At 33.8% G+C, this 25,618-nt stretch overlaps 1 protein-coding gene across 2 annotated transcripts in view; it reads left to right on the forward strand.

The window, feature by feature from the left end:
- The window catches only part of CEP120 (centrosomal protein 120), a 39,377-nt gene extending 16,263 nt beyond the window's left edge, over nucleotides 1–23,114 (forward strand). For both annotated transcript variants that reach the window (XM_054003756.1, XM_054003757.1), the window contains 9 exons: nucleotides 1,189–1,285; nucleotides 1,376–1,537; nucleotides 2,169–2,258; nucleotides 2,637–2,729; nucleotides 4,348–4,509; nucleotides 7,889–8,011; nucleotides 9,469–9,567; nucleotides 19,631–19,776; nucleotides 20,456–23,114. In XM_054003756.1, the coding sequence (XP_053859731.1) occupies nucleotides 1,189–1,285; nucleotides 1,376–1,537; nucleotides 2,169–2,258; nucleotides 2,637–2,729; nucleotides 4,348–4,509; nucleotides 7,889–8,011; nucleotides 9,469–9,567; nucleotides 19,631–19,776; nucleotides 20,456–20,681 (1,198 nt within the window). In that variant the 3' untranslated portion in view covers nucleotides 20,682–23,114. The remainder of the gene's footprint in view (nucleotides 1–1,188; nucleotides 1,286–1,375; nucleotides 1,538–2,168; nucleotides 2,259–2,636; nucleotides 2,730–4,347; nucleotides 4,510–7,888; nucleotides 8,012–9,468; nucleotides 9,568–19,630; nucleotides 19,777–20,455) is intronic.
- The last annotated feature ends 2,504 nt before the right edge of the window (nucleotides 23,115–25,618 follow it).

The raw sequence follows: 25,618 nt of genomic DNA on the forward strand, positions 1-25,618 counted from the left end.
ACAGACTTGTTGAATCATTTACTCAGATTTCTGACTTCAACTAATACAACTCTTGTTTTCTTTATTAGTCAGTAGCCAATGGAAAGTTGTAAGAATTTAATGCAGCAATTTCTTTTAACTTGAGTGAAGTACAAGCATTTATTGGGTTTTTTCCTTTGCAAATAACTGTGGAAGGCTGCACCCTTGTAAAAAGCATTTTAGTGTCGTCTCTATGTTTGCTGAAAGTGAATTTCTGAGAAAACTACAGCCGTGGTTAATTCCTTCAGCATCTTGTTGCTTGATATGTTCTGCAGCTTCCAGGTGACAACTGATTGTGTAACTTGCCTTACAGAGTGATTATCACTGAAATGAGAGGTTTTGTTTTGACAAAGGTCTACACTTCAGTGTACTTTCATGTGAGACTTTTGATAATTTCCAGTACGCGACGACTTTGTGTTCCTTCTCTTAGTACCTTTCTGTGCAAAAGAATGGCTTTGTTTGCTACAATTTGACTGTGAATAGAGACAAGGCAGTAGGAAACAAACTGTTCTTAAGTGGAAACCACAACTACTTTCAAATTAATTTATTAAAATACCTGTTATGTAGGCATTGTTTCACTGTACAAGGGCAGGTAGATATTTTAACTTCTTTGTGATTTAAAGTTGCCAGTTCCCTATGCTGAAGGTTGCAGAAATGTGGTTTTTAATAATCCAAGGATGTTTTACCACAAATTATATGCTAAGTTACTTATATTGTGGATAACTAGGAGGTTGCTGTTAAAGGCTAAACAAGGAAAGCTAAGGAAATTTAATGAGTATCTTACGTTGAAGTCAGCAGTACTGACTCATTACAGTACAGGCTCATTTGCCTGTATATGAGCAGTTACATCATGAGAAAGATTTAGGACTGTAGGTACAATTTTGGCTTATTCCCTCATTGCAAGGATGTGTTGATTATAGTAATCCGTTAGTTAAATAGGTTTCCAATGACAAGTTACCTGTTTAAGTCAGAAGGCTTGCTGTAGATTGAGAAACTAGACCCTATCTTAACAGTATATGTAGGAAAGCATGTTTGGGCTCTCACATATGCAACTGTTTAGAGATTCCAAGCTTGCACAGAACAACTAGCTTTGCAGTTTTGTGTGTTACAATTCTTTTTCTGTATCTTTAGACAGTTTTAATTAAAATAACATTCTAATGCTATTTATAGGTCAGGCAGCAGAATAGCAGAGCTTTCATACACGATCACCTTGGAAGATTACGGACTTGTCAAAGTGCGAGAGGTTATGGTGTCAGATTCTTCTCAAGTAAGTTTTATATAAATCTTTTCTTTTTTCCTTTGAACATGTCTTTGACAAGTTGAGGTTCCAATGAAAAATCCACTCTTACTATATCAGGATGTAGGTGCTGGTCAACAGCGGCATGTCCCTTACAATCAGCTTCACTGTGCCCCAGAAGACCATCCAGAACATCCAGAACCTCGAGAAACTCTGGAATACAAAGCAGCACTGGAGTTAGAAATGTGGAAGGAAATGCAAGAGGATATTTTTGAAAACCAGGTTTTTACTTTTTTTTATTACCTAAACTATGTGATTTCCAGAGAAGTTTTAGCATAATTAGTACAGAGAATAACTTTAATTGTATTTTATTTTACCGGTTCAAGTAAGAACTAAATTTTACTCATACATAATATTAAAACTTCAGATGTAAACTACTCCATTCACAAATTCCATGCTCTTAAGGAAGAAGGTTAATTCTTAAGTAAGTGAAGAAGGCACTGGGTTTGAAATGCAGAATACCATCTTCACGATTTCCCATTACTCTTTATAAAGTACAATAGATTCAAGATTCGAACTATTGATGTTAAGTATTAATTCTGTCTTCTTTTAGTTACATCTCAAAAACCATTGCTGTCTACTCTTGAGGTCATTCTAGGTGTTTTTGTTTACTTCTTTTTAAAAGGTAGTGAAAATCTAGTACTTCTTTGGATATTTTCTCAGACATGCATTTACTTTGCATTGTGTACTTCAGTTTAAGATGTCTTTCACTATCAGAATCATATCTTGAGCTATGCAAGTCAGCATACTAAACTCTTGCTTCAAGACTTAGGTCTGCTAGTATTCTAAAAGGTGCACTTCCAACAATTTTGATCTGGTTTAGGGATTTTGTTTCTTTTTTTTCCTCTAAAAGCTTAAAAAGAAGGAAATGGTCCATATGCAAGCACTTGCAGAGGAATGGAAGAAAAGAGACAAAGAGAGAGAAGCGTTAGTGAAGAAAAAGGTAAGGAAATTCCTCCTTATATTTGCAGAAAGTCTAAATTGTTATAAATCTAACAAGGTATTTGGTAACATGTAACAAAGGGTCTGTAATGAAGCTTTGCACCTACTGATATGTATGCATCTAGTCTACAACAGTGCAAAAGAATTAAAAGTAGCCTTTAATCATAGAGTATTTGTTAGAGATTTCTTTAGGTTAGTTTGCTGCATATGGGAGCTCTTTGATTGCATTTTACTTGCCTGGTCAAAAAACCCTTCTATGGCCTATGAGTTAGAAGTCCTCCATTGCAAGTTCTTAATTAAGAGCTGGAGATTTGTTTTATATGAAAATTTCTAAATAAAAATATCAGTATTTTATTCTTTTTTTCCCTCCTTTGTTTAGGTAGCAGAATATAATGTTTTGGAAGAAAAGCTTCAGAAAACCCTGAGAGATCTGGATAAGCGAGAGCGGCAACTTTTTAGTGCTGAATCGGAGGTAAAAACTGGTTGTATTAAACAATGTAATTGCATTAGCTACTTCTATAAGGTTTGAGTTTTGTGACAGCAGTATTTTAAGTGTATAAGATACTAACTAGCCACATTCCTGGTGATAATGTAGAGGAACACTAGCAGTTAAGCCAAGTTTTGTTACAGCTACACTTCTTTACTGAAATAAAAATTTAGTGAACTTTTAAACGGGTTGCTAGGATTACAGAACTGTAAACCTTCTATTCTTAATAGAATTAATGTCAGTGCAGACATTTATGTAACTGTAAAAACTGTTAAAATTGAGATCTCAATTTTAAGTTTAGCACTGTCAGGTGAGTGCTGTACGCATACACAAGAGTGCCTCACTTCAAAAAATAATTGCTAGGTTGATTATTGAAGTAGGAGAAGATGACAGGGAGATCTGGGAGAAACTTCAAGTTTTGTTATCCAACATATTCAGAGTTCATACTTCTGTTTATTTTTTTCAATAGTGACAGGTTGAAAGAGGATGCAGGAGAAGCCAGTAATTACTACTGTACCAAACACCCCCAGTCTGGCCAAGTGGGGTGTGATTTCAGGGGTGCTGGTCATATGAAAAGAGAAAATAAGCTGCCTATTCTTGTATTTCAGAACAAACTCAAAATGATGTAGGTAAAATACTGCAGTGTTTTAGCTGTCCAAAAAGCTTTATCTTTCCTCTTTGTAGCTCAGATTAATTTTTCTAGCCTACTATTCCCTTCTGTACTTGTAACAAAATTGAGAGCTCCCAACACAGGAATTTGCTGGCTGAGCCAGTGTCCTGTTCAGTATCCAGGCTAACCTCAAGATGCAGTTTGTGCTGTAAATAATGTTTTGACTTTAGCATCTGTGCAAAAAAATCTGGTGCTCAGGTTTGACCAAGTGCATTTCAGTCTGAGTAGAAGTAGTAATTTTGAATCTCATGTACATTTCTTTAAAAACTTTCTCTAAGTTTAGTAAGATTTTGACCTGAGAGCTAGAGATAATAAAAATCAGTGGATTCAAAAAGCATCTGGTGATAATGATGTAGTGTTCAGTTAGCAAATTACAGTTTGAGAAATGAGCTATTGGAGAAGTTTCTATTCAACTAGCAGTTCTTTGGGACAGTAGCATCTTTCTAGAAAGTTCAAATATGTCAAGGATTGTTCTTCTGTTTAGCTTGATGAGAAAGCATCTCAATATGCTCAGTTTGAACAGTGCAGTCTCACTGACCTAAAGGCATTTTGGCTGTAGCTGTGACTTTCACAGTCTCTGCAATGGAGCATTTAGCTTTTCACTTTGTAGTAGGAAGCTGGATGTAAAACCTGCCTCGAGCAATCATGTAGAATCATTTAGATTTTATAGAAGAGCTCCAGAGAGCTCTGTTTTTACAGTAGCTAAGCAAGGGTATATTTGTAGCCCAAATACAATAATCAGCAGATTGTTAGTTAAACTGAAATTCAGTAAGAACATATATAGTGAACATTTGGTCAATGGGAATTTTATTGTCTAATTTCAGAAATTAATAACCATTTTTCTGTCATGAATAGCAGTAACTAAAAAAGTAAGACTTTTCAAGTGAAGCTTTCACTCCTATGGATTAATGTAAATATATGTCTTTTTTTAAGGTTCAAAGAGTAAAGAAGGAGCTGCAAGCAGATCACAAACGAAATCTGCAGCTGCTTCAGGACTCTGTGCGTCGAGCCAGGGAGGAATGTGCACACCAGCTAGAGCTAGAAAGGTCAAAAATCAAACAACTGGAAGAAGACAAGCTCCACTTACATCAGCAGGTATGTACACATAAAAATGAGCATTTTTCTAAGAATACCAAGTTCAGTAGTGGTTTGGAGGCAATTCTATTCTGGCAACTTTGTAACAAACATTTTATTTAAATTGGCGATCTCTCTGCTGAGATCAGTCTGTGTCAGTCTTGCTCAGTTGGCCAGTTTGCAGTGCGGTGCTTGTGATTATTTTTTCAACGTTGAAAATCAAGTTTCATTTGAAAGCATACATTACATGAAGAACCTGAACATCAGTGTACATTTCAGTAGCTTAAAAAATTGTTGGCAATTAACATCTAAGTAGTTTGACCATGCAGTTCATTTTATTCTTCTATTGCAAAAGATTATTTTTGTTATCCTTATTGGGACAGGGGGGAGACTCTTATTGCAGTCTTCTATTCTGAGACTAGTACTTTCTAAACAGAAAATTTAGACTATGTTCTGTTGTCCTGTAAGCTAACTTTGGCACTAACAACAAGGATAGTCTTGATATTTTTCCTGACTGTTAACATAAACTGTAAAGGTTAGTACGTATTTTTCTTTAGCTATTATAGCATTAGACACTTAATTTGTTATTAAGTAGATTAAACCTTACAAATGCCTAAGTGTTCTGAAAAGTATTTTGTTTATGTAGATTACTTGCTTTGGTGTTTTTCATGTCTGATATGTGATAGTGATAATCCAATATAAGCTTTCACTGTTTGAAAAACTGTGTCAGCCAACGCCATATATTTGTATTTAGGAAGAGTTGTGATAGTTTTTTGAGAGTTTTTTAGTTCCGTAATAAATACCGTTATTAACGTACTTCTTTACTTGTTAGCATATGTTAACCACAGTACAGTGAACTTTTTTAAAATGTAGTTAATACAAAAATGTTGCTAACCTTGAAGATAGTTATTTCAACTATTCTACTTGAGCGCTCACTGAATCATGATGAACTGCAGAATGCAGTCCTCTTCAAAGTCATAAGTAGATCACTTTTGCATTTCACGTGTTGTTGGCAGCTGCCAGTAGTTCTTGTTCAAGTGGCCAAATGCCACCAGCTAGTATTCTTAATTCATATTCATTCTTTCAGCTCCCACTGACCATTTTTAGCTTCAACAGATGTTTTCTAAATAAAACATCACAATCACTTTATTTTTCCTGTTCAGAACAGACATACAGTTGTCAGACCAAGGAAGTGAGACTCAGAAAAAAATGCAGCTTTGGTATATCCAGCAATACCATCAAGGTTTATATGTACTCTTCGCCAGAATCAGTTTCATACTTAGTAGCCATCAATGAAAGTTTTCTTCATGATCTCATATGATTCCTTTTAAAAAGTATTTAGTATTGCAACATTTCTGTGGCAGGGAGTTCTAAAATTTAATTATGTCTTTCACATTTAAAAACTTTTTTGTTAATTTTAAGTACATTTCTTGCTAATTATGAAGAATCCCTTAGTGCCGTGCAGCATACTCTTGCTGATTGCATAGGTGGCTGTCATACTGTTTCTCTTCCAAACACAAGCCCCACTATATTTTCTCTTGTTTTGTATGAAGGCCATTTTTTATCAGAGCATCCTGGCTGTCTTCCTCTTTGCTGTTCCTGCTGTGCTTCAATATGTGATGGTTGTTGCCACATATTGTGCATGAGACAGGCTTTTTTCTTTTGCTTTGTTGGGAGTGAGGTTTTGTTTGCTTACTTGGAGTTTCTCTCTAGGACCCTGCTCTTTGTAATGTGCACAGCAGAAAGTTTCTGTTGCTAACAGATGAGTCTCTTGTTTTAAGACCTTTTTGAGTGTGGAGCTCTTTGTTTGTGTGGCTTTTTTTGGTTTTTTAACACAGAATGTTCTGGGACAAGTAATCTTATTCCATACCTTTTAAAGCGATTTGTCAATACACAATTTCCTCACTTAGACACTTAGAGATCTCTAGATTTCAACCTGTTTTGAGGTAAGCCCCACTATGTTCAAGAGAAGATCCTTGAAGCATCCACCTTGAAAAACATCACCCTTAATTTCTGAATAAGGAAGTTGTGCTTTATTTGTGGGATTTTTATAATATCCTCATATCCACAGTTCTGAGGTCTCATAAGAAATACAATTTTTGAAAGTGTTTCCAGAACCAAACAAGTCATCAAACATTGTTATAGAAGTTCTAGGGAGAGCTGATATTTCTATTAGCAAAAGAAATTAGTTACTGTGTTTGGCATTAGGTCTCTGTCAGCTTTAAAAATAAATAGGTAAAAATTAAAGGTGTTAAACAGCAGTATCTTGTGTTCAAGTTCAATAGGTTATTGTAGTTCTGTGAGAAAAACAATGACAGCAAACCCTGTTTTTGTATCGCTCCCTAGGAAACATCTTTACTTTCTTACATCCATTCTGTAACAACTATAAATGCAAAAAGCAGAAATTTGAGAGAAAAATAGAGCTGACCCAGTTAGAAGATCCAAAGAATTAAACTATTATTGTACTAGTAGAAATTGTTGGCTTTGAAACAGAAATTAGTTCTCTAAAGCACTTTCACCCAGTAGTTAAACTGTGGGATAGAATTCATGGAAATACTTGCATTATCTAGTTGGACAAAAATATGAGATCAGCACATGGGATCATATTCTAGTCTGGAATACTTCAATTCCATCAATTGTATTAAGGTATTTATAGTTGAAAAATATTTGACAGAAGACGAAAACATTACAGAAAGTTCTTAGTATTTTTAGCCTATTATAAAAAACACTATTAAACATTTGACTTCCTTACTTTCTTTGTAGCAAGTAACTGTGTATTGGCATCATTTTTCAAACTACCCGTTGTGTGTAAAAAGCAAAGCACTCTTTATAAAAATCTTCTTGAAAGTGTGGAAATACACTGTGAGGGCAGAGGGACTCAGCATTAAGTCATTAGTCACTGAAGCCTTTCTGCTTCAGCCTTTCTTCTAAATAATTTGGCTGTACGAAGTATTAGTTGTTTCCTTTTGCAGACATTCCTAAAAAAAATTATACTCTGAAATTGAGTAAGTAATAAGACTTCATATAGTAGATAACACTGGCTTTCTTTAAAAGATGCGTAAATCTTAGTATTATGCTTTCTGTATTTCTTCTGCAAGTTGTTTTAGAAATGTGAACACAAATGTGCATAAATCTTGATCTTATGTTTATGAGGACAGACTTGTTTTTTCTTTACAGTACTGAGCAATGATCCTCTTTAAAACTCTTCCTATTAAAACATTGCTGTGTGCCATCATCAAGAAATCATTAATTATGAATGTCTAACTTTCAGTGTCTGTTTTATATCAGGTAATTGACAGTAAAATGTTTATTCCAAAGAAGTAACTTAAACTCTGTCATCTAATTATTTGTCTGTGAATGGGCTTTTCTGCTAACTTGCATTTTGGTTTCTTTAACGTAGCTTTATGAAGCAGAAAATAAGCATAAGACTTTGGAGAAGGAGTTTCAGCAATACAAAGAACAGCAAAGTAGCAAACCAGAAATCCAGCTACAATCAGAAATAAATCTTCTCACTTTAGAAAAGGTATATTGGATTTTTCTGGTACTTACAAATTGTCACAATGGTGTGTTCACTGATAAAGGGGATGTAGAAAATTAACCACTGTTTTTGTTAATTCACCACACCACTGTGTGACGAAGTGCTTAATTTGTCCATTTTGGTTTACTTTTTCCAGTAATTTCTTCAGAGTTTAAGTATTCAGATACAAATAAGGTGAACAGTGGCCTTATTTCTGTAGAGGAAGCAGTAATGCTAGAGGCTAAAACAGGAAAAAACATGACCTATATATTTAAATCATAATTTATGATGGGGGGTCTATGAACATTCTGTTTAAAAAAATAAAGAAAGATGATGATTTTCATGAGGATTAATTTAAACTGGTTTTCCATTATTTGCATATTTGCAATTAAGTATTTCTGCAAAAGAGATTGTGTCACTTATCAATAAAATGGAATGGCTGTCATAAGTTGATATGCTTAAAAGCCATATGTTCCCACAGGAGAGAATTTAATTAAAGTCACAGATATGGGCATTTATTGCTCAGAATTATTGTGAGATTTGAGTAAAATTGTTGGTGAAATAAGCTGAAAAAATTAGGCCAGGCTTCTTGGCACAAAATATACTCAGTAATATGCCAGTCTGTATGTTACTGTATGCTTTAATAACTTCTAATAATGCAAGTGACTGATGCAAAATATTTTTGTGTTTCTACAGACTTTTTAAGCTCTTACATTAAATATTTTAGATTTCCTATTTTTGTTAGATGAATTAAGCAAATCAGTGATCTAAGATCTTCACAAATTTAATGAAAATAATTTTTGTCAGATTCAAAAAAAGCACTTCCTCCGATATGTGAAAAATACTTAATTTTTTATTGTTTTTTTTGTGCTTCATAAATATTTTCTTTTGTCTTTCATTATCTATGCAAAAAATTTGTATTAAAATGATTTTTTACAGTAAAAACTTAGGCTTATTTAGTTAGTAAGATCATAGGTTCACACTAGATACACAGATTTTAAAGAATGGTTTGAGCAGATGGGTATTTCAGGGAATAGAATTTCAGTAGGGCATATCTTCCATCAGCAAGCTAAAGAATAATCTATGTACCTTTTTAAGAGAGATTTATCTATCAGCTTTTTTGTGAAGTTAGTGTTTATAACCTTACTTTGAATAAAAAAGGGATGAGGGAGTGGCTGATCTGAGAATCTTAAATTTAAAGGTTACATCAGCAGATTTAGTGCTAAAAACTAATCTTTTTCTTTTTGTATAGACGGCCATCCAATAAAAATAAGGTTATATTTTAAACAAGAAAATGTTCTTGTGCCATAATATTTATGTTATATTGTATAACAGCTTTAGATGATGTTGTATGTTACACTACATAAACACTTTTCTTAAACCAGACCGTTTGTATATATACATCTTTCAGTGATTGTTACTGCTGTTACTGCTTGAGCTGATATGATTTTAATTGCTTTTAGGTTGAACTTGAAAGAAAGTTAGAGTCAGCGACCAAGTCAAAGCTTCACTACAAACAACAATGGACAAGGGCTTTGAAAGAACTTGCAAGATTAAAACAGGTAGGCAGGTTTTCTTTGGTCATATGAGACAACCAAGTTATTGTCATGTTGGAAGCTACTAGGTTTACTGTTAACTACTGTTTTCATGTTATTAGTGTTGGTTTTTTTAAAGTAAAGCTCTCAATTATGCTTTTAACAAAAATGAGAATGGCAGAACTGGCTTGTTTGACTTTGAACTCAAGAAAGGCCAAGACTCAGACCTGTAAAGAAGGCCAAACTATTTAAAAGTAGATGTGATTAGAAAAATAAGAGGTTTAATTTAATTCCAAATAATTCTGCATCAACACTTCCAGGAAAATATTTTGCCATAATCCCAACCTTCTTTGTCAGTTACATAATAACAGTTTTGTATTTTAATTGTATACTGAATGAAGGGTAAAGGTGAGAAATAAATCTTCACTTTTAGAAATAAAGGTTTAAGTTTTGATGAATGTATGAAATGAAGAAAACTTATCTTAAACTGGATGTGAAATTTTTCTCTGCTTTGGAAATTCTAACCTCATACTAATGTGACATGCTATTTTACTGCTATGTTTTAACAGAGCTCTTGTGTCTCTGTAAGCATCTATATAGATACAATTATATACTTTTGACTTGAAATTACTCTGTTTAAACTTGCAGTAGTAGCAGCTTCATCCTTGTTGAATCTTGAATCTTGATGTTGCGATTTGTCATCATCTGTCTTTCATGAATTCCAGTAAACATTAGCTGAACAATGTGCTTAAGAATGCTAGCATTTCCATTGGCCCTGACAAACAAATTAGTAGATCATTAGTCCCAATTGATTCATGAACAAACCTTGACATGAAAACAAGTCTTCAGTATTCAAGTTTAGTAAAAGGTTTTTATTGCCTGTATTCACACCCACTTCCAGCTTGAGGAACAATGTTGGGTTTTCTTACAGATTGTGGTACCTGCTTCATTTCTACTGATAGAATATTCAGGTTTTGGAGAATAAGAAGTTAAGCCCATGTTCTTCTAATTTATAATGCTTCTTTAATCTGTATTTCTGTTTGAAGAGCGCACACCACAATGATTTTAAGTTAGTAAGATAACACTAACCTTCATTTGCAATTGTACCTTTTTTGCTGAGTGATAAAAGGAGTCATCTCCAGTTTGTGAAACATCTATGCTTGAGAAGGTGATAGTAGGAAGGATATAAATCTTATCCCTTTGATTAAGATTTCTTCAGCAGTCTTGGAATACCCAGCCTAATTTTTCCTTACCAAGTTTTGAAATTCCTGTAGAATAAAAGCAAAGATTGTCGCTTGCCACACGAACACTAATGTATATTACTATAAGGTTCTTGTTACAAATTTCATCACCATAGCTTGATGAACTGAATGCATTAATATATGTTGATGGTTTCAACTGAACCTCTTGATGAAAGTCTGAACCATGAAATAAGTTGGCATGTACAGAGAATTATTCTACCTAAAACTTCTACAACAGAACAAACCCTTTCAAAGCAGTTTCTTGTGGTTTTTATACTCCTGTGCTTCATCTATACTTAGTATACTGATAAAGGTTTTAAGTGACTTTAAAGAGTCAAATAAAAGTTGAAGGAAATCTGATAAAAAAAATTTACTGTGTTTTAAATGTAGATTTGGAAACTGTAGCTTAAGGAATTCTAGATTTGCTGTAGTTCAGATGATTTGTGCAATTGTGCAGAGTCTGACCAATTTTTTGTTTGAATTGGATTAGTACCATGTTAATTTTGTGTTGCCTCTGGTGAATAGCTACAGGGCTGTAATCTGTGCCAGTAATTTGTCACACCAAAGCTCTCTAGAGAACTATACAAAACATTTGTGTAGTGAGGATTAGACACTGAAAGCGGTATCTTAGATTGTTAATAAATGTTAATGACAAAACCCAGCTGGTAAGTCTTGGAAATGAGATCTAATGCTTTGTGCCCATTGCCAAAAAAATGTTTAAACAGAGATTTCCATTACTTAAAGGTGACCTGGTGCAGTCAATTTGTGAATTAAAGAAGCATAATCTACAGACTAAGCATTTAGTAAAATGCTCTTCTGATTTGCAACCATAAAAGTCAATGTTTCCTTAATTAAAAAGTTTTCTTTTACTTTGGAACTAGTTCTTAGCACACATCTGGGATAGTTTTATATTTTGCAGAATATGAGAGACACAGCACATAACTTAAAGTATGGGACTGTTAATAGAATATGATCTAAGCTTCTCCATGGGTAGGACTTTGAATGCTAAACATAGTACCAGTTTTACTGAAGTACAGGAAGGCACACAAACATCATATTTACCTGTACTTAGAAAATATAGAAGTTAGTTAAATAGTAAGTACAATTGAGAGACAATAGACTTCACCTGGCTTACTTTTCTGTTACTCAGTAAAAGTCTATTAATACTTCAATTGTTATAGTTGTTCAACTATAACAGTTGTTCAGTTGTTCAACTTCTAGGGAGACAAAAATGCCATCAAATTAGTTACATAATCTGTGCACCCAGGTAAATGTTACCATTTCAAAAACTCTTTCAATGTTTGCTGATTAGGTGACCTAAATACTACACAAATGACATTTACATTTTTTTTCATTTATGTGAGCATTATTTCTCGGAGAAATCCTCACTATTTACATGAAATTGCATCTGTACTTAAACAGAACTTAGATATCAAATTTAGTACCTGTCTGGGTGTAAGAAACATTATATCAAAACAAAAATCAAAATTGGCAGAAATGTAATTTTCAGCAGTTGATTATCTCAGTTAGATTTATTCTAAATAGCCAAAATCTCAAAATGTGCATGCATCCAGTGTTCTGGAAGAAGTATTTTTATAAGTCTTCTTATGTGTTTTGTCCTACAGACCTGTTAGAACCGACACTGAGATATTTGTTTAAAAGAGCATAGACCATATTAGCTGGCTGATAATTCATTCTGTCTTGTCCAGTATCTTGCTTATCCACTCAGTAATTAATTTGATTAATTTATAAGTAATTTAGCCAAGGGTAGGATGTAAATCTTTGTTAAAAAAAAAAAAAAAAAAGGCACACTCATGCACACAAAAAACCCCCACAGTTATAAGTCTAAATCTTGGTTAAAAACTGTGTCTTGAAACCATCCAGGCTCTCCTACTGACTTGTCAGCTCTGGGTTATTTTCAGAAAACTTTACTTGAGTTCCTTAGCTTCAATCGTAAGTTTTTCCCACAGACTTGCATGGTATGCATGAGTGGGAGAGTGAATAGTGGCTGCTATTTAGCCATTGTTTAGTCTAGTGTATGTATGTTTACATCTCCCTTTTGGATTTATAGGCAGCTATGGCAAAATAAAGATTGTGCTTCCTTGATTGAAGAGCCTCTTAACTAAAGCACCTGGTGACATACAGGGATTCTTTAAAAAAATCATCAAAAATTGAATTATAATCAGATTATTATCAGTTAATTTTTTGTAGTATCGTAACTTTCAAAATGTGATTGAGATTTCCACTGTCCAAGCTTCTAAAACAGTATTGCATTTCTCAAGCAATACATTAGAGATGAAGACTGGTGAAGAAGATTAGTAAAACCTTGAAGTAAATTATCTGATAACTAGAATGCAGACTTGATTGGTATGCATTTGTTTGTGGAGGAGAAAGGAAAAATATTAAATTAATAAGTGAAAGGAATATTGTCAATGAGTTTCATTTAAGGAGGTGGGTGGGGGGCTGAAGGAAATGGAGCAAGAGGAATAGCAGGATTAGCAGTGCTGAGAAAGTAGTGTAGGAGAAGGTACCTGGACCTTCATGTTGCAGAGATAATTCTTGATGTTCTTGCATATGATATTTTTGATTCACCTGTTGCTGCTTACTGTGGGATAGTGGCTGATGATTCGGTGATGGTGCAAGTATAATATATTTCCAAGTGTTTTGAGTTTCTGGTAGGTTTTATATTCTGTTCACAAACTTGCCTTTAGTCCAGCAGCTGATGATTCTGGAGTGTTCCCTTAGATAAAATTTAAAAATGCAAAATGTTTAGAAACAAAAATTGTAGTACTACTTATTGAGATTTGAAATAGCCTAATGGTCTAGAATAAGCAGTTGGGAATAAATCTGAAATGTTCCTTATTTTAGGATATATTACAGGAATAAAGTTTAGCAAGTTGGCCAGAAAGTCTTGACTGAGAATTTTCAGCATGCAGCATGTATGTTTAAACTTGTGTGCACTGAGATGCACTTGAAGAATACCAAGTATTCAATTATAACTCAACTTTTCAGTATACGCATAATTAAATGAAGATGTTACAGGGGGATTTAGCAATGTTGGACTTAACTTTATGCTTGAAGTAAATGTGCAAAGGTGTTTTATTAATATTGGATTTTTACTTTGAAACATCTCAAAATAAATTCTGCTACATTTCAAGTCCTACTATATGGTAGAGGTTTGTTCCTTCTCTGTTTAAAAGAGTGCTTGTTGCTCATGGATTTTTATATTGTCATGGATTTAATACCTGAGTGTCTGATAAAGTGACACCAGTTTCATCACTGAGATGAATAAAAAATCCTTCCTTCTCTCTCACAATAACAAAATAGTCTTTTTGTGGTCCCTCAACATATTATAACAAAATTGTATATAAATTAATTTAAAGTGAGCATGTCTCCCTTCTTATCAAACTGTTGTAAATCCTTTGCCATCTTCTTGTATTGATGGATTATTAGGAAATGGGCTTCTCGTGCTCTGCTATGAATAGAACAAGTTTTCTGTTATGCACCCTACAAATTGTTATGACAGACTTTTCAAAGGAGTCAAAGACTAATGTTGGGAAAGACATTTGGAAATCACAGAATATGAAGTGTGTAATGTAAATTATACACTCTTGCAATCATGAAAGAATCCCTTCTCACTTGTTTTAGTGTCTGTTTTCCAAGCTGGACTGTCATGAATTGAATGGGAGGAAAATCCTGCTTCAGCAAGTGTTGATTTTTATTTTTTTAATTTAATATTAATTTGCTTAAATGTTACTATGCAGGGCCATAGTATGACACACCTCTAAAATTCTTGACTTTCAGTGGCTTAAATTAGTCTGGACTTTGCCCTCTACACCCCAAATAAGTAAGTGCCAAATATTTGCCATGTTTACATCACAATTTTATTAGTAATCAAATTGGAGATCAAATCACATTTATCTGAGAGGAATTCCTACCCAATATTCGCTTGGAGACAAAATGTACTGATAAACATCTCTTTTATTAAGTAAACAAGAATTTAGCACACATTATATTGAATTTTGCTTCCCTACAAATCTAGGACTATTATCCCTAGCAAAGAGCATGCTCACTAGTGACACTGGTTTTGGTTAGTTTTGTGTTTGTTGGGTTTTTTGATAGAATTTTTCTCCAGAGAAAAATATCAAAAGGAACAGGAACTGAACAAAGGATTCTGCAGAAAAGCCTTGCTTTTCCTTCATCTCTCCTTGGCATTTTCATCATTCTGTCTTTTTCTTGGTTTAATTAAACATTATTAAAGATATTTCTTAAAGAGTTACCATTCTGAAGTGAATTCTTTCAGTGAGGGCATAAAGGACCAATCTATTGAATAAGATCTGATTAATACGAAAGCATTGGGAGTAGTGTGTCCTCTTTCTGGTCTGATTGAGCTGTAGACATTGTTCTATTAACCTTAAGAATACTTCTTAAGAATACTTCTTCTAACTATACTAGTATAGTTAGTATACTTCTAACTATTCTAGTACTTTTTCTAACATATACCTCTTCTTTGAGCTAGTCTAAAATGCCTTTTTTGCTCTTAGATTGCCATTGTGAGCCTGTTGCTGAGCAGCAGAATTGTATGGATCATTGAACTTCCCTGCCTCAAATAGTAACACATCAGCATGTCATGAAACCTGTGGTCCCACATGCTGCTTCTGGCCACATGCAGTATGCGTTTCTTCTGCAGTGCAGGTGGAAGAACACTTTCAAAATTTTATCTCGTAGATCTGAGTAATATACTTCAAAAACTGGAGGACTGGATTATAAGGCTACTACTCAGTGTAGTCTATCAGCTATATGATGATTTTTGTTTATGTGAAAGCATTGCTGTCCTAGTAACAAGTGCTACTCTGATTTGCATTAGTTTTGCAGTATTTAGTTTTTGGTCAATTTTTGCACAGTGTACCTTCAAAATCAATTTTCTCATAGAATTATTGAGATACACCAATTTTACAGACTTAGAGTAATACCCCAGCTTCCCCTGACAGTACCCCTGTTTAAAATGGGACAACAAGAGCATGAATAAACTGAATTGCAGAACAAAGAGTTTCCTGAAATTAGTCCTTATCTCATGATCTGCAAAAATATTTTTTGAACTGAAACTAATCATATTACAAATCAGCATAAGTTGAAAGGCTGATAAAAAAGATAATGGCAATTAGAAATGATCTCTTGTGTAAAAGAGTTAAATTTTTGGTATCACCTAAGAGGAAAGTGTCAGTCTCATCCTCCACAGTAACAAGATGATTTTCCTACAGATGAGTCAGTTTCTTGTAAATGACATTCTTATATAATGTGAATCCTTCAAGGCTCTTACCACTGTTAGATAATGTCAACAGGAAAGCCAGGATGCACTAGGCAAATTAATTTCAAAACCACAACTTGGATGTGCAGGGTGTACTGTATCTACTTTACTGATATCTGTATTAAGTTTCTTATACATGTTGTCAAATCAGAAGATGTAGCTAATCACCAGGCTGAATTACTGGATTCTTTACCTGTAAAGACGGATAACTAGAAATTTCTAGGTCACCAGCTCCTCCCCTGAGACTAAATAGGACCTCACAAAGGAGATATAGCACACTCAAAATTTTAGGTCTCATGTTTGAGTTAAGGTGTAAGTCACAATTTTTTTTTTTTTTTTTGAAACAGTGGTGTTTTAATTTGTTTAACTTTGTAAAGGATTTAGCTTAGGAAATTGAATGGGGACACTGAGAATAGGGATTGATGGTCTCAAAAAGAAGTAAATATTAGCTTGTCCTCATACTTCTAGATGCTATGTAATTGAGGTAATCAGATTGACTGTCAATTTATGTACTTGCTCTGTTAACTGAAGTTGAGCTGGTTTTGTAGCAACCTGCTTAACACAAGACCATGCTCAGTGTTTTTTCTTACTACCTACATTTAGCAAAATAAACAACTCCATATTATTTCAACTACCAAAATACTTACGATAATTCCATTCTTCCTCATAATTTGTTTATTCCATTCTTCTTTTTAGCCTGTTTTATACTTGAAATATGGCTTTACTGTCTGGGTACTGTTGCCTATCCACATATTTGGGAATGAAGGAATACCATTGGGATATTTGCTGGAACTTAAGAGAAAAAAAAAAAAAAACAAACAAAACCCACTCTCTGCCTCTTGTTTCAAATACTTCAACACTACTGCTTTATATGTAGTATTTTTTTTCAAGCATAAATGGCTATCTTCATTCAAAACTTTCTGTGGTCAAGAAGTTCCTTGCATGCTCAAGTATATTACTTAAGTGACTAATTTCCATTCTTTTAATAACTTGAGTCATGTCTCTAGTTGAAATATAACTAGTTTTGAGTTTCAGCCATACTTTTCATTGAGTGAGAAAAACCCAACTAGTGAAATGATGTGAAATATCCATCTGGTCCACACAGAGGCCAGCAGTAGATGCACGAGATCTAGAAACACAGGTTGGATATCTGAATAACCTCCAGCAGCCCTCAGTCAGTCAGTTAAGTACATTGTGAGCCAGCAGTTGCAATCAGGCTTTAATGTCTTTAATGGACATAAGTGAATGTATTCTTTATTTATCTGTTTACTTTTCAAACTGTTTCCTTTTTATTTTTGTCTCCATAATATCCCACTCCTTACACATCCACCTTTTCCCTGCTGAATTACATTGTATCAGCAGAAAACGTCCATAGTGATTTCTTCATTCCTGACTGTGTTGAAGGGTAGATTCTTGTGGAATTCCACTTTCACCTTCTTGCTCTTGTGGAGGTGATCAATTGCTATCCTTTCTCTGGTGTTCTAAACCCAGAGTCAGCTGGGAGTGCTTTTTGCTGTGACTGCTTAGGTGTGTGTTTGGTAGGAGGTTTCTTTACTGTGGTGTTTGGTTGGGTTTTTTAAGACTGGTGGGAAGAGTGACTTTTATAGAAAAGCTAGATTTAAAAAGCTAGATTGTGGTGTACCCCTACAATCTGTTAAGTTTGGGTTTAGTTATGGTTTCAACCAATTTGGCCACTATGGAAGTTAAGTTCTGCTGGTACTTTCTGGGTATTTCTAAGGCCTCTATTTAAAGAAAGAATAAAATAAAAACTGGAAAAATAGTTATTCCTGTGGTATAAACACCAGTATTGGTGATGGATTAAGACTAACCTCCAGTCAGTGTCACAACTTTTTGTTTGGATTTCTTATAACTCTTGAAAATTCTAAATATCAGCAGTCTGTAGAAACTTGTTTTTAGTAATTTGTTTAATCTACAAATACATGCATATACTGTATGTATTTTTAGATTATTCTCAGACTAAAGCAGAATAGGTTTTATTACAGTATTCTTCAGCCCTTTCCCACATAAAAAAAAAGGGTTTCTCTACCATGGGAATGTCCTTCTTCAATGAATTCTTGATGGGGAAGGAAGGACTGTGGTCTTATCTTCACCAAGTGCTTTTTCTATGCTTCAGTCATCAATCAGCTGTAGACTCTTTGGCAGGATTTCTGCTTCTGTTGTTTTTTTTTATTAGAATGTATCTCTTTAGCAAGATGTTCTTCAAGATTTATAACCTGTCTCACTGAAGTTTAACATTTAATTTGGCTGGCTGGTGCATTGAATTTAGTATAAAAACAAAGATTTTAGAGTCTTTAGGGTTGATTGCTTTTTGGTTGTTTCTCTATTGTGTTGTCTGTTCACATTAACAGTTGAAGTCTTTTTTTAAATTCCTTTTGAAATTAAAAAGGATTTAATTCCTTTTGAAATTCAGTTTTTCTTGCCTATTATTGATCATCAACAGGGAGTATTTAAAATGCTGGCAGCTGGAATTCAGGAAACTACCTTATTAAAATCTTTCAAATATTATGAGATTGACTGTGTAAATAATATGCTTACACATATCAAACAAAGAAATTACCTTTTTTTAACCCACATAATAAATATAATACAGACTGTATTAATAATCAAACACTTCAGATGAAAGCAATGTCAGAATTGCAAAGATAAACTTGCACTAGATATGCCTAGATCCAGGATGGTTTTGTAACCTCCTGTCTTATTTTTTAACTACCTGAGGTCTTCTGTCTAATTCTGGGTGTAAGACTGACTGTACTCAGTTAGTGCACAAGGTCATATGGAAAATGACAGTGAGGAAAAGAAGTGGAGAGAGGACCATGTTTACTAAACCACTTTAATGTCATTAAGTGGTCACGGATTCAAAGCTTAGTTTTTTTAGTATCTGTATAGAGCTTAAAAATTAGAGCCGAGCAAACTTTTAGAATGGATAAACTGATTTCATTAAAACCAAAAAATTATCTAAAATTTTACGCAGTACTATACAATACAAAATATACTATACAAATGCAAAAGGACACCTTGCCAGAAATTTGTTTCCAAGGCCTATGTTTTAACCACAAGTTGTAATTTCAAAGAGAAGTTCTTGAAGCTTTGATACTAATCACTATGGGGCTGATGATGGAAGTTTCCTGCAGCTATTTAACTTTTATTTTCTGAAAAATATTTATTTCTTATACCATAAAGTGAAGAAATAAATCTGATTAGCTTGAGCAGTTCCAGAAGTGTAAGTTTTAAGCCAGAGTTAGTAAGAGGGTTTGTTAATAATTTTACTATTTTGTTAATGGGAAGATATCTGTGATGGGGCTGCAGTTGATCCAGCCTGGACAGGTTTACTGTGATGGTGATAGTCAGAGGTCTTACTGCATTATAGATATCACTAGCTAAGACATTCTGTTAACTCCTACATTTCTGGAGATGTAATTGTCATGACTTTATTCCTGAAGTTCTGCTCTGTCGCTATAATTAGCACTTCTACATGTAATCACACAGTCAACTGAGTTATGTCTTCACCCTTTCCCACAAGCGTGAACAAGAAAATGCAATGGCTCACCTTAAAAAGCAGCAACAAGAGCTTGAGCACATGAGATTGCGCTATTTGGCAGCAGAAGAAAAAGAGCTGGGGAGAACAGGCCGACAAGAGCTGGAGGATATCAGAAATGAACTTAACAGGTATAAAAAGTATTTGTAAGATTCCTCCCTAACTGTCCCCTTTCCTTCTATTTTCTTGCTAAGAGTCTCAAAACAGGTGAAGATTCAATTAAATCAAGATTATAATTGACTGTCAGTTCAGTGAAAGAACACAGTTTAGTGTCCCTTAGGTAGAGATTGCATATTTGTAAAATGGAGCAGTACAGCAGTATAGAAAAATCCATGTTTAACACCACATGGTTTATTTTTTGTTAAGGTCACAGATGTACAGCACCAAGCTTTTTGCCTATTTTAAATCTTCAGTTCTAAGCATAGCTGCTGTGTTAAGAAAAGAACAAGGCACATTTGATTCTTATTTTGAATACATTGAAATTTTAAATTTATCTAAGGTTGTCCTCCAAAAGCTGTCTGCACTAGTTTTGTATGTTGAACTGTTTTAATTTGAGTACAGTTTACATTACCAAGCAGAAGCCTTGATAGCAAATATAGTTACATATGCACATACAAAAGGTTTTGTTAATATTTAAGTATTATATTTCTTTTTACTTGTAGTTGTTTTCCCCAGAGACAGAATAATTTTTTACCTTTTACAGATTTCTTTATTTTACTTAGTAGTTCAGTTGATAAACTAAAGACTTAATACAAAGATAATCAAAGTGGGGATTAATATTATCTAATTATTTTATTTTATCTATATCAGGCTAAAACAACAAGAAGAGGAGAGAAAGAAATTGCAGGATGCTGGTAGAGTGGATGGTCTTCATTGTAGAAAACTAAATGAGAATACAGATGATTACCTCTCTCGTCTGATAGAAGAAAGGGACACCCTGCTGAGAACAGGAGTCTATAATCATGAAGACCATATTGTAAGTGAACTTGATCGTCAAATCAGAGAAGCTATTGCAAAAAGGAACATCACTATTTAAAAGCATGCAAAAAGTTTTAGAGCCAAAATCTGAATAAAGTGACTTTTATAAGCCTATAGTACTTTGTGAAATATGTAACATCATGCTTTGTTTTGCACATTATGGTCAGCTCTCTTTAAAGTCAATGTAAATGCTTGCAACATGTCAAGTTAAGCACAATTGTAAGTTTTATGGGGGCAATGACTAGTTTTTAATGTTTTTATATTCATATGTATATATATAATTGTGTGTGTGTGCAAATATATTTATCTTGTGTACCCTCTTCTGAAATGGTTCCTACCTCTTTTTGTATCACCCTTACTAGGTTTATTTGTAATATTTTTAATATTGATTCTAAGAGGTTTTTAGTCAATGTTGTTATGATTTCATTCAATTTTTAAAAATATCTCTTCAGCTATACTAGGGGAAGATAACCTCAGCTGTTTTCTCTGACAAATCTCTTAATTCTGAACCAAACTAAAGTAGTGACTCAATGTTAGTTCTTTTACTAAATGTCAAATAATACATTTTTTTGCTTCTCTGACTGCAGCTAAAATAACTAAGTTATGTAGTAAATAAGAGACAGTTTTAAGTGTGAGGGAGAAAAATCAAACCTTATGAAACTGAAGCAGAATCATTTATTAACTAGCCTGATTGTCCAGGATCACCCTAGCAGTTTTGCACATGTCCTGGTAAGGCTATACCCAGGCGGATGAAGACCTTCTTAAATATACATGCATTCTTATATCAATCCCTAATGAGGAAAGATACCTGAAGCCATATTTCTGAACATAAAACAAGATCTTTTCTAAGTCAAGTTACTTAACGTGTTTCAAAACATGTTAACTCATTACCACTTAAATTGTATGTAAAGTTTTGTTTGATTATGGAAGTGCAAACAGCATGCAAGGGAGAAATTCATAATTAATGTTAGTTTGTCCATAAGCACAATTGAAAATTTTTTCTTTTCCAGCTTTCATTCCATTTCTGTTAGGTTTCTGTGGATTTACCTAGTAACAGTAACATACAACACTGTCCATTCAACAGGCATATCCTGTAGTCACAACTGTTTCCATTTGAATGTCAAGTACAAAAATCATCTTATTATTTATTACATTTAGAATGAAAGAAGATACCAATGGAAAAAATACTGGTTTGGGTTTCTTGAATAAAATCAGTGAACTTTCATAGAGAGGCTTGTATACATGCGACCTTCCTGTTTTGTGTGGTATTAATTATAAAATGGGAGAAGGGGTATTTAGCTCTCCATGCATTGTTTGTCCTCCTCCTTACCATGAGTGAAGATCCTACTAAATCATTTAGACTCCTTAGAAAAGTTATAAACAAACTGTATAAACATTGAGATCATATTTCCTGAGGAATATTTGAATACTTATCAATACCAGACTTTGTAAGAAATGCTTTTGTAAACGTATTTTTCTAAATAGTGTGCTTAGAGATCCCTCTCCACTAGCAAAGAAAATACCACCCTCTAAAGTCCCATAGAAATCCATGAAATGCTGTTTTAAAATACGTCTTACATCATGCAGTATGATACCACTGACGCAGGGTTATATGCAATTATTGTAAATTATGTGGGAAGCTTCTATCTTGACAGGAAAACTTGTTCATTACTTTTTTTCTTCAAATGCTTACTCACTTGTGTAGTTTCTTCCCTTGACACTGGAGGGTGCCTGAGACTTAAATATTGCAAAGACAGTGTTAACTAAATTTTCATAACTGGTTGGTTTTTGAACTGGTATTTTATGACTTTTCAGATGTGTTATTTTATGAAATAAAATTCAATTTTAAGTAAATATTAAGGACTTCACATCTATTTTTTAACTTTACATTTATTTTTTAACTATGGATTTGAGCAAATAATTTTGTTTACTATTTCCAGTCACATGACAGTCTTTAGTGCTTGAATCTATAAAATAATTAACTTGTTAATGAAAGTTAATTTCACCTTTTTTTAATAATTAATTTATTAATTGAATCTCTTCTGTGACATGTAAAAATATTGCAGTCATGTTGCTGTATGTTTTAAAAAGAAACTTGAGTTTTCTTTCTCGCAAGTCAAAGTACTGAGCAAAATGAAACACAGAATGCTTGTTTTTTAAAAACATTTATAAACCTCATCATTTAAGCTATTTGGGTCCATTTAGCCACCTGAAAGATCACAGCTTGCAAGGTGCAAAGCATAAATTTTGTGATTATTAAAACAACTTACATGGAATATGTTTTGTTTTATAATCATTACTGTTAGTGTTCATAGTTTGTATTAGAATGAGGAAATTATGGACAATCTAAGCTGTATGTTTCAATTTAATTTTTTCCAGCTCAATTTTCTCTGCTTCAGTCTGAAGTAGTCCAGAAGCAAAATATATGTTTGTAGTAGATATGTATAGCAGACATCAACTCAATATTACTGTCTTTCAAAGAAAATTTTTATGTTGGTTTCCATTTGCCTTTTTATTACCTCAAAGCCATTTTAGAGCTTAGAGTTATTAAGTGGAAAGACCAAGTACCATTTTTTAATCAGAACTGTCTCAAAATTTGCATCTTAATCTTTCTTCATTGCATGGTGAAACATGTCATTTCAAACAGGTGCATGGAATAAGAAGCCCATTTTAATTTACCCAATAAATAAAGGCTGCTGGAAGTGAGACCTGTGTTTAGAAGTTCAGTCCTGGTTCCAAAGGGCAGAGAAAACATGGTGGGAAGAGGAGCAACTGCTAGACCCTTGAGGAATTCTGGCAAAGTGCAGAATTGCTCCCTATTTCTCTAGGGAAGCTGATGGAATTATTTCAAACCAAGTACCCTTGCCGATATGTTTCTGTGACCCAGTTCCATGTTAAATCAACTCCAGCTTCATCTGTCTTAGGATTTGGAACCAGAACTTACAGTTCACTTTGCATAAGGAAACTTTGATTATAGCCTGTATTTTTACAGTCTAGTCTAGCAAAAGCACTAGACCACTTTGAAATTTGGGCATTTAGAAACACTGTTGTTTTTTCATTATGATCTTCAGGCAGATGATCCCTCCCTGTGTATTTATGTGGTAATTTTTCTTCCAGTGGCGAGGACTTGTTGTTGCCTCAAATTACTTACTACATGTTTAACTGTAGGGCTGGAAACCTGGATGTAGTATTTGATTGATATGAAGCATTCACTAAAATTTGGGAAATCTTAAAAAGAAATAAACCTTTTTTCCCTGATAATTGTTAGACTGTTTTGCAGAAAAATTGTGTCTAAATTCTTATTTACATACTAAAGCAGTGGAATGCTTATTCCTATATATATGAAAAAATATGTCCAATTATTTCAAAAATAGTGCAATTTTGCTTTGAATCTGAATTATTTAAGTATATAGTTACATTGCTGATCTTTATAGTATTTTTTTATTTTGGAGTGAATCTCTTACCACTGTTTCTCTAATATTTCAGCAGTGATCCAACACTTTTAACACTAATACACTTTCTAAACTGCTGTTGTGGAAAAGTAGCATTGTTATATCTGGCACAGAGCTTTCAAGTACTCAATCTGCATTTCTCCTTCATTGCAGTTTAAATGCTTCTCCCTTCCATCCACCGAGATAAACCATAATGCACAGCTAAAAACAGAAGTCCTTTATCATATCTTCTAAGTGCTACTGGAGTATTTATACCAGTTATTACATATTTACACAATTATTTATTTTGCTACTACTGTGCCTAAATGATCATGACCTGTGTCAGGGCTTGGATGGGAAGCACTAGCCTTGCTATTGTTAAAGACAGAGCTGTAGAAAGGCGGCTGCATACTTAGATCTCATTTCATTTGTTTCTCCAGGGGGTTGTATTAGTAGTGTTTTCATTAGAAATGTTTTTACAGATGTCGGCTATCCAGATATGAAGTCCCTGTAATGGAGAAGCAGTCAGGAGTTTGGCATTCAGAGCAAAAAGGAAAAAAAATCATCTTTGAGAGACTAATTTATAGAAAAATAATTTACTGACTTTCTGATGTATAAATGTACAGTAACCCCATGGCAGCTTTAATGCAGAATAATTGAATTCTTGCAAGTATGGTTATTTTCTATTCTGAACTTGAAAAAATGCTACAGCCTGTCGTTCCCCATCACTGACGACCAAAATAGTCCCCATTAATAATGCTGCTGGAAAAGTGATGTCCTTTGCTTTGTAGTCCAGTACCCTTTTTTCCAAGTGTAAAACTTGTGGTAGTTTGACAGCATTATAAACAATTTATGTATTACTATAAAAAGCTTTGTTTAACAACATACATAGCGAGTAGATAGTTATGGAAGTGTGGCGGCACTAAGTGAGCAAAAGGTTTTAATGTAGTTACTGATACATAACTGCATTGACAAAATAATATGGCATCAAACATTACAGTAGGTTTACTGGGACAGATGGAGTCTAGGAGAACAGTCCACAGCCTAATACTCTTTCAGCAGTTACTGTACATTGCTCATAGCTTTAAATGTACAATGAAAAACCCTAAAATTTGAAAATTGTTATGTACTGTGAATATCATATATTTTGGGTTACAAAGGCAAATGTAAATAGAGCAGCAAAATTAAATCACCAGGGTTTGAGGAGCAGGCAATCAAGCTAATACATTTTTTTGTAAAATTTAAGTTTAAGGAGTAATGGTAAATCTCCAACATTTGTATATTTGCTTGGTAGCATAATTGAGAGTATTTTTTGTTTTGGTTTTCTGGTCTGGAGGTACAGAAAATAATTTTATTGATCTCATGTTAAGAGATGTTCATTGTACAGGCATGAGACCATCAGTATGTTTGCCTGAAAAGGCTATTTTTAACAAAAGGGTTAATACTCTAATACAATAGATCATCCCAATCAGGGGTGGAAAGCACCATGAGCTACTATTTGCCTTATAATTAAGTGTGAACACAGCCAAATTTGCGTCCCATTCATGTCAGATACAAAGTGGAC

Source organism: Vidua macroura, chromosome Z (assembly GCF_024509145.1).
Source record: "Vidua macroura isolate BioBank_ID:100142 chromosome Z, ASM2450914v1, whole genome shotgun sequence".
Lineage (NCBI taxonomy): Eukaryota > Metazoa > Chordata > Aves > Passeriformes > Viduidae > Vidua > Vidua macroura.